The 15,738-nt window shown below is 38.8% G+C and overlaps 1 protein-coding gene across 1 annotated transcript in view; it reads right to left on the minus strand.

Annotated features, from left to right (window-relative positions):
- LOC144975836 (ubiquitin-like modifier-activating enzyme 1) overlaps nt 1-15,738 on the minus strand; it is a 54,409-nt gene that overhangs the window by 37,104 nt on the left and 1,567 nt on the right. The window contains exons 2-4 of the mRNA XM_078920026.1: nt 5,321-5,422; nt 2,144-2,199; nt 1,291-1,459 (exon numbers count right to left, since the gene is read on the minus strand). Coding sequence (XP_078776152.1) covers nt 1,291-1,459; nt 2,144-2,199; nt 5,321-5,422 — 327 coding nt within the window. The remainder of the gene's footprint in view (nt 1-1,290; nt 1,460-2,143; nt 2,200-5,320; nt 5,423-15,738) is intronic.

A 15,738-nucleotide genomic window follows, 5' to 3' on the forward strand; every position in this document is an offset into this window, starting at 1 on the left:
CCTTTCACACACTTGTGTGTTTATAGTGTGGCTACATTATGTCAGAGGCTTTTGGCAATATAAGCATTATTTTTTTAGATATGGGGGTCCAAAAAGGGTAAAAACTGCGAAAAAGGAAAAATTTTCACAGTTTTTACGGATTGAAGACTTCCGGATGCTATAAAATCTTTACTAGGATAAGAATAGAAAAATCCCTCTGACATAATGTAGAGCAGTATTAAAGACACCTACATAGCAAGTTTCAGTGAAATTGAATAGACACTTTTTGAGAAAAGTTGTTCCCAAAATCTGAAGTTTTCGGGGCGGGTACCCCTAAAATGCCACCTCATACACACCGATAGTGGAAATTATTCCAAAAAGTCTTTAGAAATATGCTTGGACACACATAATACTGCAGAAAAAGCATTGAAAAGATCATTTTTGATAAAACTTAATAAAATTGTCCTTATTGTGACAGTACCCCCTTAAATGGTTCATGATGTTGGTTATTGGCTCAATAATAGACCTGTAAATGAGCTCTATAATAATTGACTGAAACTCTTCGTAATTCGTAGCAGAAAAATCCAAAGAATCAAAATGAATATTAAACAGCAAGCCAGCTTGAGCAAAACAATGGCAGAAAATTAATTTGCACGGTAACTAATTAGGCTACTCTCCATTGTTCCTTATAATTAGGTACCCAATCAGTGAAGAAACTATAAACGGTCAACCAGTTTGTTTATAATGTGAGACAATCGAGATGTGCTTGTAGCAATCATATAACTTTCGATTTGAAGGTGTCTACATAACACACTTCTAGCGTTCACATTTTACTTTTTCATACTTTTACTTTCCACCAGGTAAATGTGGTCAATTTTGGCTTAGACGAAACAGTGAAATTTATCGCTCACCAACTCAGTTAAAATTGGCTACCATTGGGTTTGGAAAGTGAAAAAATAATTTCATGAACGCTGTGTGAAAATACACTATGATGTGTTCAGGCACGGCAATTCTAAAAAGCGTCACTTAGCCTTGTCAATATATCCATCGTTAATATGCTATGCGTAGCGCTGTGGAACATTCCTAATTATTTTACGGTCATTCGACTACGATTCTTGAATTCTTTCTTTCCTTTTTTAAAATATTTGAATTTGACGAATTGACTGATTTCAGTTAATTGACTAAGAATTTACAGTCTACCATAAGTATGTCTAAGCATTCCAAAAATAATACTGTTAAATCGGGTCGAAAAAAACAGTAAAGTGTTAGTAAAAACATTAACACCTTAATAGACAAAGAAAACCAAATAACCTGAGAGGTTAAGTCAGACCAAGCTGTGTTCTTGGTGTCCTGAATTGTTACAGATTTGACACCAGAGAGACAGATATTTTTAGCTATTTCCACTCCAAGACCTCCCATGCCAGAAATGAGCACATTGGAGCTTGCCATCTTACGCATTGCCTCATGGCCCAATACATAGCTGAAAAGAAAAGAAAAATTTGATAAAAATTGAAATTCAAGGATAACTAATAAAAACTACAAGAACAAAAAAAAAAAAAAAGAGAGAGAGAGAGAGAGAGAGAGAGAGAGAGAGAGAGAGAGAGAGAGAAGAGAGAGAAGAGAGAGAGAGAGAGAAGAGAGAGAGAGAGAGAGAAGAGAGAGAGAGAGAGAGAGAGAGAGAGAGAGAAGAGAGGAGAAGAGAGAGAGAGAGAGAGAGAGAGAGAGAGAGAGAGAGAGAGAGAGAGAGAGAGAGAGAGAGAGAGAGAGAGAGAGAGAGAGAGAGAGAGAGAGAGAGAGAGAGAGAGAGAGAGAGAGAGAGAGAGAAGAGAGAGAGAGAGAGAGAGAGAGAGAGAGAGAGAGAGAGAGAGAGAGAGAAGAGAGAGAGAGAGAGAGAGAGAGAGAGAGAGAGAGAGAGAGAGAGAGAGAGAGAGAGAGAGAGAGAGAGAGAGAGAGAGAGAGAGAGAGAGAGAGAGAGAGAGAGAGAGAGAGAGAGAGAGAGAGAGAGAGAGAGAGGGGGGAAAAAAAGGAAGGAGGCATAAAGTACAAAGGGGGTGAGAGACTGAGACAGAGTTCATTGTTTTATCACTGTAATAATAAGATTGAACATAGTAAAACGCAATTAAACTACACAATAATTAATATATATATATATATATATACTCACAGCTGTCTGGAATAGAGTGACTCATCAATTTCCTGTGATGGTCCATTTTTTGCCATCTGTGAGGAATAAATAAAACAAAAATATTATCTGTACTAGTACTAGCTAGTTTGTTCTTGGTGAAAAGTAAATAGAAAAATTTAACCACAAACAAAACAAAAACCCTTTAAAAAAACAAACTTTGCAGTGCAAACAATTTCCCTTTGAGACATATTCAACTTAGAAGGTTAACTTTTTTTTAAAAGGTACAATATCAAATGCTGCATCAAAAATGTGAGCATTAATTCTTTGCAAATCATTTAAATAATATAAATAACAATCATTTAATCAACATCAATAATAATAATAATAATAATAATAATAATAATAATAATGATGATTCGGGAGCAGCATGGCTCAGCGGTATGGTCTTTGCTTCGTACTCGAAAAGTACCGAGTTTGATAACCGCCACTATGCTGAGTGGCCTTTGAGCAAGTCATCTCGCCCTAGCGGCGCTGCACTGCGGCTGACGCCTGGGTTATTCCAGTCTTCCCTTGGAATAGACCCTAGAGACCAATTTCCCCTTTGGGATGACTAAAAAGGGGGAATTTTATTTTTAATTATTTATTATTGGAACAATTTGTCTGAGATAGATTTCTTTTTCTACAATTCCTACTGATTAATCTGAACACGCATTAAACATTCCAAGAATTTTTCTTTTCCAGGAAATCAAAAGGATAAATATCTTTACTAAGATGACCATTCCTTCTCATAATGGCACCACCATCCATTCCCTTTAAATGGATGGTAATTGGAATTCCTATAGTTCCAAATAGATAACTAATTAAAACTATATTATGATATGTAAACACAATATCAAATACCATCCCAACGTTCCTTTATTTCAAATGAAGTAAAGCTCCAAAAACTAATGGTGCTGATTGTAGCAGTGGAGGTAGTGATGATGATACATAGATGGTGGTTCTAGTAGTATTGGTAGTGATAATGATGTGGTGGTGGGGGTTGTAGTAGTATTGGTATTGAGGATGATGATGTAGTGGTGGTTGTAGTTTAAGTGGTAGTCATAATGATGTGATAATGGTTGTTGTAACAGCAGTGGTATTGATGATGCAGTGGGGGTGGTTTTTGTCGTAGTAGTGATACTGATGATGATGTGTGGTTGGTGAATCTCGTAATTGTGGTAGTGATGATGGTGTGGTGGTAGAGATGGTTGAGGTGGTGGGGGTATCCTTGAAAAAATATGACCGAAGTTGCCCGTAACCCTGAAATTCTTTGCTCCAGACCGGATTTTTTTTTTTTGGTGAAACCAGAGTATTGGAATGACTGCAACATATAAAATCTTGCTAATCTGTATCAACTACTACTAGAGAATGGTACCATGTGATCATACAATATCAACAGCCACTAGCCATCCCCATTTGTGATGGTAGTTGTAGTAGGAGTGATGGTCATAGGGATGATGTTTGTGGTGGTGTTAGGGATGATGTGGTGATAGTTGTAGTAGTAGCAGTGGTAGGGATTATGATGTGGTGGTAGTTGTAGTGGTGGTGGTGGCTGTTGTAGCAGTAGGCGTGGTAGAGATGATGATGGTGATGTGGAGGTTGTTGTTGTAGAGGTGGTCATATGGGATGATGTGGCAGTTGTAGTAGTAGCGGTGGTAGGGATGATGTGATGATGGTTAATATGGTTATTATAATAGTGGGGGTAGGGGTGATGATGAAATGGTGGTTGTAGAAGTAGTGGTGGTAGGGATGATGATGTGAGTGTAGTAGAGGTGTCTGTGGTAGGGATGATGATGTGGTGGTGGTTGTAGTAGTGATAGGGATGATGATGTGGTGGTGGTAGGGATGGTGATGTGGTGGTAGTAGTTGAAGTTGTGGTGATAGGGACAGTGATGTGGTGCTGGCAGTGGTGGTGTTTTAGTAGCGGAAACAGTGATGATGATGATGTACTGGTGGTTGTAGTAGTGGTCATAGGGATGGTGATGTGGTGGTGGTGGTTGTAGTAGTGGTGACAGGGATAGTGATGGTGATGATGTTGTGGTTGTTATGATGATGATATGGTGGTGGTAGTAGTGATCATGATGATGCTGATGTGGTGGTGGTAGTAATAATAATGTGGTGGTAGTGAGGACGATGACGTGGTGGCGGTGGTTTTAGAAGTGATGGTAGTGATGATGATGAATTGGTGTTGGTTGTGGCTATATGTTTGTTTTTATTTTTAAGGGTTTTACGGCGCTTGCAACACATTTAGGTTATATCAGTGCCAGTAAAAAGGAAGAAAATGGGATAGTAAAAAGTTCTAGAATTACAAATAAAGCACCCAAGAAAAAGTAAGACATAGGGGAACTGGGAACAAATAGGGTTCAGATGTAGATTCCAAGAGCACACTATCAAAGTACTTAGTTTGAGACCACCTATAAGTCTCATCCGGACACAAGCACAAAATCCAACAAAGAGGAATACACTCAAATGCTTACATTATAAATTCAAAATAACACATATAATAATACATAACAGAGAGATGATTTACAAGGAAAAAAATATCATCTCCCAAAACAATAACTATGCATTTGACTGTTCCCCCCCCCCCCCCCCCCCCCCCCCCCCAGCTAGGACTCCGGCAAGGGCCAGGACAAAACCAAGTAATCTCATTCCAAGACAAAGACAGAAAGCATGTTGGAAAACAGACATAGGGGGATAGAAGACACAGTATGGACCCCCCTGCCCGCTATGGGAGGTAGGATCCCCACCCAGGTAGTGGTTATAGATGTGGTAGTGATGATGATAATATGGTGGTGGTGGTAAGTGTAGTAGTTGTGGTATTGATAATGATGTGGCAGTGGCTGTTGCATTCCTGTTGGTAGTGATGTTGGCGTTGTGGTTGTACTGATGATAATTTTGATGTTGTAGTTGTAGTGATCTCACAAAATTCAAGTTTTCAAGGAGCTTTCTCCTAAAATGAAATTCAAGGGAGTTTTCAAGATTTCCTCAGTAATATCAAAATCAAGAAGTTTTCAAGGAGTCCTTGAATATATATATATGGAGGCAGCGGGAACCCTGGGTAGAGATGATGATGTGGTTGTAGCAGGTGTAGTCAAGGGACTAAAACTTTTTATCTCTGAACGCAACAGCATCTTTTTTTTTTTAAATAAACAAAAAAGTTGAAGAAAAACTTACCTTTGCTTGTCCTACAAAAGCCGATTCCTGTACACCTGATTCAGATGAGTTGGCTTCGTAACGCGCTCGCTTCACAGGAGGTGAACCGTTACTACAGGACATCTGAAAAAGGACAGAACCAAGCCATGAACACAAGATTTTTTTCATGACACCAGCACACAGCTAAGATTGAAGTGGTAAGACGCCAAATACTTCTATAATTATTATAAGTTCACACTTCTAATAAGTTGTTTTGTTTTCACAATATCTCGCACACCATTAAATTTTGAGAAGGAATATCAAAACCCAAATATAAGAATTTTCATATATACAAAATCCGACCAAATAGGGCAGTATCATATGCAAAAATAGAAACAACTACCTCAATCTCCTTTTCATTTAAATAAACCTCCATAACAATGTCATAAAAAACATCAATATGTCGAAATTTATGATGATGTGGTGATAGCCCTAGTAGTACTAGTGGCTGGAGTAATGAGTATTAGTGGGAATGGTACTGGTAGTGATGATGATGGTTTTAAGAAGCGAAGTGGTGGTAGTTGTAGTGAGTGAGAGACAGAGAGAGAGAGAGAGAGAGAGAGAGAGAGAGAGAGAGAGAGAGAGAGAGAGAGAGAGAGAGAGAGAGAGAGAGAGAGAGAGAGAATAGAAAAAGAGAAATGCGCCTAGAGCTTTATCGTCAAGAGGATTTTGGCGCAATATAAATAAATTTCATTATCAATATAAATAAATTCCATTATTATAAATAAAAGAGGAATGAAATATAAACAAGCTAAATTAATGTAGAAAAAAATTTCAGAGAAGACTGCAAAGTTAATACAAAATAATAATATGCCCATAGAAGTATAAGTTTAAGTCAATTTCGTTATATTGTATAGGATATCATTTGAAAATTACTGAATTCCAAAGTATTTTCCATAATTTTAGCTCAATATAACAGAAAAACATATTTATTTGTGTAAATTCTTTTTTTATTACAACAACCTGGCGATGTCACAAGTATCCTATCACCCCCTGCCATTATTAATGGGCTTGTCATGCCAACCAAATGTCCCGCGATGTCTAGCAATGTCGGTGATGGGCATGGTGGAAGGGGGGAGATTTGCTGGTAGGTGGGTTGGTGTTTAGATGTCCAACATAAAATTTTGAAATTACAGAGACATGCTAACACCTTATCCTGCCACTGTACATATAATTCACGAAATATAGGAAATAGCCTCAAAAAGTAGATATCTACCAATGCGAACTGAACTTGTACGCTGGCATTTTCATTTACCTCTTTTCTAATTGTATGTATTTTAATCAAAGGGTTTACCTTTTATTATAAATGGAAAACACTCATACCGCTCCTGTAATGTACGGTCCACAAAATAGGCCCAATCGACAGACCATTTCAGGGTCAGCGTATGTCGCTCGATTGTGATAAAAGTTGACAGATTTTAAACTAAATTGATAAAATGCTGAAATTTAATTTTTAAAATTCTGGGTTGCTTCGGACCATCACCACCGGAGAAGCCGGAGGATCTGGTCAAATTGCCAAAACGCCAGATTTCCTATTTCTGGCTAAAACCAGAAAAATGGCATCCCAGGAGAGAGAGAGAGAGAAAGAGAGAGAGAGAGGTAGAGAAACACAGAGAGAGAGGCGGAGAGGGAGGGAGAGATATTGAGAAAAGAAGAGAGATAGAGAGGGAGAGAGAGAGAGAGAGAGAAATTACAAAAGGGACACATATTATAAAGTTGAATCATCGCTTGACCAGACCTGCCAACCACTGGAATATGGAATCAGGGACACCCTATTGCGATTGCGCCTGAATGCTGTGGCCAACTGTGTTGGCGATCAAGCAAACAGGAGACATATAACTTAACTAAATATTTGTTATATATGCTGCTTGGAAATTACAGGCAACCAAACAAATAGGAAAAGAGAAGAAGAAAAGAAAAAGTAGAAGAAGAAGAAGAAAAAGAAGAGGAGAAAAAGGGAAAAGAGAGGAGGAAAAAGATAATGGAATCTTAAATGCATACAAATACAAGTATGTACAACAAGATGTAAAAAGAAGTCTGTACAATATACAGTGGTGGTGGCAGTAGAGTCCAATCTGAATAATCGCAACTTTCGATTAATTACAACATCTTCCAAGAAACAGAATTAATTATATACAAAAGTCACTGGTTAATTGCAACAAACTTCGATTAATCGCAACAAATTTTCGACCTCAAAAAGTGGCAATTTCAAGAAATCAACCAAATGTGATTAAATTTCATTATGGGTGAAATCATGACAAGTTGAAGAATTGAGAGTGAGCGGGGTTTAATGCCACAGTAGTGTGTCCCCACTCTATTAGATACAAAAGAGGGCGGTTCTTTGCATTATGGGTTTGTGATGTCATCTGTGACTATTAAATAGGAGTCTTGACATCAGGTAGACAATGGCAGTTGTAAAGAGAGACTGAATAATATCCTTTGTTTTGGTATTGACAAATGTGCATTGTGACCAACGGGTTTGGTGAGAGCTTATTGTCTTTATCACAGCTTATCTCTTTGACTCTTACAAATGTTGAGAATAAAGGAGTGAAAGTTAATCCAATCTGAATAAGATGTCGGCTTGCTTCAAAACTGCTTTTGCTTGTCAAAATATATACAGGGCTGCCATATGATTTTTATTTCAATCAAATTGATCAGTCTGTGGTGGACTAAGAAAATTTGTTACAACTGATTTGAGTTTACCATATATTATGCATAACACGTTTCAATAGTGGACAGGAAGCTCAACTTCGTTTAATCACAACAGTTTCGCTGTTCCCAAGATGTTGCGATTATCCGGAGTGGACTATAGTAGCAGCAGCAGTAATAGTAGTAATAGTAGTTGCAGTAGTATTAGTAATAGTAGTAGTAGTAGAAGCAGCAGTAGTAGTAGTAGTAGTAGTAGTAGTAGTAGTAGTAGTAGCAGTAGTAGTAGCAGTAGTAGTAGAGGCTGTGGCAGTGGTAACAAAATAATAAGAGATGGAGTCCCTTGGGAGTGATTGGAATGGGGGAGTTGTGTGGTGGCACATCTTAGAGAGGAAACGGTCTGGTATTGATATGATATGATATGATATAAGTCCAGATTTATGTAGGCTTTTACAGCCTTTTATCTGCTCTTGTGCATTCGTGAACGTATTTAATATTCACGTCTCTCAAAACTGGGCATGCCACATAGTGGAAGGAGGTGTCTGAATTTAACTTTACAAACAGTATTTTTCTGTTTCACAATGAGCATCAAGACAGCACTTGAATGCCTGAAATGAAGGGGCATCGACAACTGTTGCAGGCAGGCGGTTCCATTTGTTGACTACTCGAACTGAGAAATAGTTCTGCCTAAGGTTTAGAGAACACCTTTCCTTGGAGAGTTTGAATTGTGTCCTCTGGTGGTGCTGGTGGAATCAAGATTTAGAAGGCTCATGCTTACAGAGTATAAATTATGCGTGTATTGAAAGGGTAGTAGTCAAAGAGTTTGGTTGGGGGGTCATTTTGGACGTGAAAAATGTTCTAGTCTTGTGTTTGCTCCTCACAGGTTAGTGCAACCCAGAGACTTGATCAGAAGAGCCTCCCTATGTTGGTGGGGGTACTTGAATGATAAATTAAAAAACTGACTACTAATACTCGCACATCATGGATATCAGCAGTGTGACGTTCATCCATTTCTCAATATGGCAGTTTGAACTTGGTAAATCCTCATTTTATTAATTCATTTAGTTGTTTTTTTTGTTTGTTTTTTTTGCTTTTCCCCAAAACTGAAATCCGGGACTGTCCCAGACAATCAGGGACGGTTGGCAGATCTGCTTGACTATCGAAACAAAATACAATGAAGGGACAAGTTCAATACCCCTCCAGTCAAGAGACAAAGAAAAAAAGACGGTGTAGCTAATTTAGACTTTTCATGAACTTTAAAACAAGAAGGTAAACCAGGTGAACCAATCAGAAAGCATTTTGAGAGGCACTGCCACTCCACCCCACTCCTTTTGTCCTCTCACTTTGCTGTGTCGTGTTGCGTCTCTTTTTCATACTCATTGAATGAAGTGCAAATTGGGTTTATGTTTTTTGAGATGATTCTTGAAAAGTGCTTATCATATTCCAATTAAATTTAACACATAAATAGAACAAATGTGCATATATTACCTTGTCAAAGGTGAAGTCTCCCTTCTTGATAATTTTAGAAATATTTCACTCAAAAAAGCAAAAATATATTTTTATCAGACTTATAGTGATCACACAATGTCCACCTTTTGACATGACCTAAAGTGACCTCTTTACTGATTTTCATTTGTATTCACTGATAAACAGCTATGTAATGAATTTTTATAACAGCAACATAAACCGCAGCATCCCATAGATTGCCATTAACTCGAACCACTATGCCACCCGAATCGAGACACAAGGATTTTCGTGAGATCAGCATTGCTGATTGATTTTAAAATTCATTTGAAAATTGAATTTTCATTTAAATGCCAAATATAATTGACTTTGAATTGATACTTTGAAGCACAAAAAGCAAAAAAGCTCAATTGGTTCTTTTTAACATTTCGTGAAGTGGATATTGAACTGTGTTCCATACAAAAGCTCAAGAAGATAAGGGAAGATTTTTCACTATTGGATTAGTACTGGCAGAGAGTCAAAACATGGTTTAAGAAGGCACCAGCTCTCCTCAAATTAATTTTTCAAAGTTGCAGACAATAACTTTCAAGAGAGAAGTTTATCAAAATGACACCCAACTCATTCATTTAGGCCACTTTAATGTGAATGTGCCTTCACTTTAGAATTTTGTTTTTTTTTAATCTATTTCAAAAAAATATTTCAACTTTGCAACATTTTGATTCTTTACAACTTTTGTTTACTAAAAAAGATTTAGCTCATTGATTTGACCATTTTTTATGGACATGTTAAGAGGTCAGTTATGAAATTAGGCTATTCTGACATTAGTAAATGACTTTGATGACAAAACAGTATTCATTATATATCAACAACTTTACAGCTTTAAAGTTTTATGAACCTGTCGTGAATAGATTTTTACATCTCATTCACGATGAGAAAATAAAATAAATAAATAATATGCCCGAGGCATGAATCTCCACCGAAGTGGGCAGTTCCCGATTTACTAAGTACACATACCTAGATTTTGATTATCCGTTAGGAACGTTGTAGATTCAAATGGTCAAAAAGAGAGTAAGCGGTGACTGCCGCTTATATACGGTGGCCAACAAGATATGACGTCACAATCACAAACGGAACATCATGACAACAACTCACAACAGCCTCGATCGAGATACTACACACCAACACACAAACACACAACATAAAAAGGCATACTGTTCCCTACATTCCTCCCCCTTCTAAAACAAACCTCATTCTCCAGTTTGACATCCTATAACGAAAAAAAAAGACTTCTTACCTTATGAGGCGTTGCTCCAATTGAGCCATAAAACAGGGGAAATAACAACAAACAATAAATCTCCCTTCCCGGGGGCTTGAAAACTTGAAATAAAAATCCACAAAACATTACTGAAAATATCCATATCAGAACATAGTACTTATGAAAGTTGGACCACAATTAATAAAAGATAACATGTTAGGAGGGATGTAATATTTTAAATTTAATTGGGAACATAAGCAATCAAAATTGTAAGACAATATCAGTGTGGTTGCTTCCTGCACTTGTAAATGGGTGGATATGTCTCATTTTTTCTTTAAAACAATGCAGCTGAAAATTGAGCTTATTTAGTATTTACATTATTGCTAACAGGATAGGGGAGCTCTTTATTAATTGATTGACAAGATGATGATGACCAGGGATAATGTCAGAAATTTTTTTTTTTTTTTTTTTTTTTTTTTAAAAAGCATAGTCGGAACCATGTCCGTTACCAATTCATGTTAATGTCTATAATACAGGTCCTGCCACAAGGTGGTATCCATCATCATTTTGAAGCTTATGCTTCTGACTCACCTGATCGAGGTAATAAAATACCTTCTGATGTATAGCCATAATTCCCTCCCTCGCCTGACTGAGGTGAATTCTCAGGTGTTCATGTTATCAGTTCATTAGGGGTACCACTACCCTGGTTTCCTGGCCCACATGGTCATCATGGTACCCTCATGGGTTCTTTCTCACATCTTGGCTTATTCTGATTCCATCATGTTGGGTCGGGTTCTTAAGCCATGATCAGATGGGCCTCTGGGTAGCTCTCTCCCTTCCTCGCCTGTGATTCCGAGGGGTACCATCCCTGGTATCATCAGGTCTCTGGGTTCAGGGGGGCTTACACCAGGTATCATCAAGCCTGTGATTCTGAGGGGTTCCAACCCTGGTATCATCAGGTCTTGGGTTCAGGGCACTTTTTTCAGCTGTCATCAAACCTGTGATTGCTTGGGGTGTCATCAGGCTCCCTGTGCATGGTGTCTGCTCCAGGTGTCTCTAGTAGTCCCTTGTGCCCTTGAGTCATCATGATGTGAGAAGTTTCTTAGTGGGGAGGTGAAACCTCTACCCTTTGATGGGGAGGTGAGGCGTCACCTCTACCCTTCTCCTTCAGCCTTTGGTTCGAGTCCAGTATCATCAGGCTGAGCTTCCCTGGTATTTTCTTTGGAATTGAACCCCTTCATCACTGTCACTGCCATGTTGACAGTGGTGGCATCGACTCGTTGCTATTCTGCTCAGTTGATACAGACCGTGATGTTGCTCCAGACAGTCAAACATACTTTGTTGTTTCTTTCCAGGGTCTGGGGTTTTTCTTTTTGTACATAGCAACAGAAATGAGTCATGACAGAGTTGGAGGCTTCTTGATTGACCATTCTTCTTAAAGCTTGTTTCTGTTTTTTACACATAACACTGCACCGAGGATTAAATCTGCAATGATGCTGGCAGGACTGATCAGGATGGCATTCAGTTATAAAACGTTTTTAATTTTTAATTTCTGTCTTCAAGGTGCACTTTTTGCCTCTTCTAATTCCATAGTCGAATTTCATCTTTTCAACTCTGTCCTGGGAAAGCTTGGAGTGCCAGTTCCCACAGTCTGTCTGTGTAGTCCAGAACATCCTCCTTCTCGGCCTGGATGGTACTGTTGAATTGTATCAATGCTGCATGTTGCAGTTGTTGGCCGCCAAATCTATTCCTTAAAGCCCCATATGCTTCCTCAATATTTATGAAGACTGTTGATTGGTGGATACGCGATAGGTAATCCGCGGCTTTTCCCTCCAATGTTAAGTTTAAGAAATACAGTTGATCACGAAGGTGCTGGATATCATGATACTTCAAAAAATTTTGGAAACTATATACGAATGTGTCCCATCTTCCAGTTCCATCAAACGATATTGATCTTGGTAGCTGCACTCTGGATGGGGGAAGCATGTATGAGTATTCATTTGGCATCTCATAGTTGGGCTTGTTATCAGGGTTGCGGGATGCAAACGGGACGTCACGATATGGCAACTGTCTTGCTTCGTCTCTCCACTTCTGACGTTCGTTGTACATATCAATCACATTTTGGACATCACCGTACATCGGGGGCATCCTTCCTGATGGCATCGTATGCGCTGTCCTACTTTGCCTTACTGGATCTCTTCTACTCCTTTGCTCCTCTCTCACGTGCTACATCTTCCTCTGAGAAGTGGAGGTAGGGATCCCTTTTGCGAATATTCACCGGGTCATAACCTTTACCTTGGAGATCCCCCTTAAAGGGATCCTGACCAAGTTTACCCCCCTGTGAAAAAGGCACCCCTTCTTGATCGGACAGCGGAAAGGTTGCTCGGCGTGACATGCTTGGTGAGTCGTGAAACTCTTCACGTGGGAAAAGTCTCATATCGCCATTTTGATTTACACCTGAAGCATCATTCGCCTTTCCTCGCGACTTATCAGTAGCAACAATTTCGGGTTGCGAAACGGCTCGTCGAGCGAGGTTTTTTTTGGTTCGAACGGTTCGCCCCGCAGGTCTACATTACTGCTACTCAAGTTATCCAATGGGCATGATTTATCCGGGGTACTAGCCTGGGAAGCTGTGGCAGCTGGTTCCTCAGGATTTACCCAAGCACCGGTAGACGGAACCGCAAAATCAAAAAGATCTAACATTTTGATGTTAGCAACCTTATCTTCCAAATCGTCTCTAGTTAGAAAACCCTTCTGAGCACGCAGGTCTAACACTTTGCGAGCCAGTGACTTGCTGATCAATGAAGATCTGGCAAGATCTTTGGATGAGATTGAGTTGATCATGATTTTTGAATCCATTTTAAATGAACTGAACAATATGAATAGATTTTGTCTCAGTGAAACTGCTCACATGGATTGAAACTAGGCCATAGCCAACTTTATGACAATTTAGGGTTTTCTATTCTTGTCATATTAGATTGGGGTATGTAGACAATTTGGTGACTGGGACAGGTAATTTGTGAGCTAAATGTCCCACATATTGGACGGAAAGAGTTTCAGGGAAACGTCCAATAATTAATAGGGGTAGTTAGGAGCATGTAAGTGAAGATGAACGCTTCTGTCTGGTGAGACCCAACTAGCCGCCTGTGTAGCTTGGTCAGCTAGTTAGATTTATCACTTACAACTTAGTCTAGTTAGTCTACCTGAGTTGAGTCCAGTTACTGTTGACTTTAAAACTAGAGATAGAGGTAATTGACCAGCAATCTGGGAGCCATGCAATGCATAGAATAGTACTCCAGATGTCAGTCCTTGAGACTCTAGTCTCATGCATAAAAGATAAGCACCCTACCCTGTATGCATGGTGGGTCTTGATTAAACTCAGTTTAGACAGATTTCGACTTCTGTTGTAATCTTCTGGTATTAACACTTAGAGCTTAGAGACTAGTCAGCTAGTCTACCTGAGTTGAGTCCAGTTACTGTTGACTTTAAAACTAGAGATAGAGGTAATTGACCAGCAATCTGGGAGCCATGCAATGCATAGGAATAGTACTCCAGAAAGCAGTCATTGAGACTCTAGTCTTATGCATAAAAGATAAGCACCCTACCCTGTATGCATGGTAGGTCATGATTTAAACTCAGGAGTTTAGACATCGACTTCGCCTTCTGATGGATATGTTTTCCAGAGTATGGATGTAAAGAGTTCAGATAAACATCCTATACTTAATAGGGGTTGTTAGGAACATGTAAATGAAGATGAACGCTACTGTCTGGTGAGACAAAACTAGCAGCCTGTGTAGGTTGTTCAGCTAGTTAAGTGATTTATCACAACTTAGTCTAGTTAGTCTACCTGAGTTGAGTCCAGTTACTGTTGACTTAAGAACTAGAGATAGAGCTGATTGACCAGCAATCTGGGAGCCATGCAATGCATAGGAATAGTACTCCAGATAGCAGTCATTGAGACTCTAGTCTCATGCATAAAAGATAAGCACCCTACTCTGTATGCATGGTAGGTCATGATTTATTAAACTCAGGAGTTTAGACATCGACTACGACTTCTTGTGTAAGTAAAAACACCATGACACCTATTTTATGAGTGGTTCACCAGATCAGCAGATAGTTATAAGGAATAATGCATAGTAGGTCTCATCTCCTAGTCATTTAAAGCATTTCCAAATAACAATTCAATGAAAATGGGAAAGGTACTCACCAATATTTTGTTCCTTTTTTGTAGAGTGAAAATCTCTCTAAATATTATCGTAGTTAAATCACTGAAATACTGATAATTAGTTGAGAATTGCCGACCCCTAAAACGGCGAATAGCTGCAGAAATAGCAGTTAAGACCTCTCTGGTTGGGTAGCATCCACCAACTCCCATGTAATCCAGAGGAAAAATATCGCGGCGCATCTAAACATAATCCGTTGAAATTTTAGAACAATGCTAACTAACGACGGACTTGTTTACAGAACTCTTTTTTATGAAACTAATTCCCGTGCTCATGCACGTGGTGTCTCCATGCACGATTTTCATGGCAGGGTTCGAAATTTTACAGTTACACTAAAACCACAGTGAAAATTGTAAAACTTTATTAGTCGCAGCGCCAATTGTCGTGAATAGATTTTTACATCTCATTCACGATGAGAAAATAAAATAAATAAATAATATGCCCGAGGCATGAATCTCCACCGAAGTGGGCAGTTCCCGATTTACTAAGTACACATACCTAGATTTTGATTATCCGTTAGGAACGTTGTAGATTCAAATGGTCAAAAAGAGAGTAAGCGGTGACTGCCGCTTATATACGGTGGCCAACAAGATATGACGTCACAATCACAAACGGAACATCATGACAACAACTCACAACAGCCTCGATCGAGATACTACACACCAACACACAAACACACAACATAAAAAGGCATACTGTTCCCTACGAACCGTTGACTATCATCCATACTCTCGGAAAGAAGAATTTACATAAATCCAGTAGTTGTCCATTAGAGATGGCAATTTTAAACTCAAGATTCTATATCTATCATT

Source organism: Berghia stephanieae, chromosome 6 (assembly GCF_034508935.2).
Source record: "Berghia stephanieae isolate SIO BIC M18660-M18661 chromosome 6, UCSD_Bste_1.3, whole genome shotgun sequence".
Classification (NCBI taxonomy): domain Eukaryota; kingdom Metazoa; phylum Mollusca; class Gastropoda; order Nudibranchia; family Aeolidiidae; genus Berghia; species Berghia stephanieae.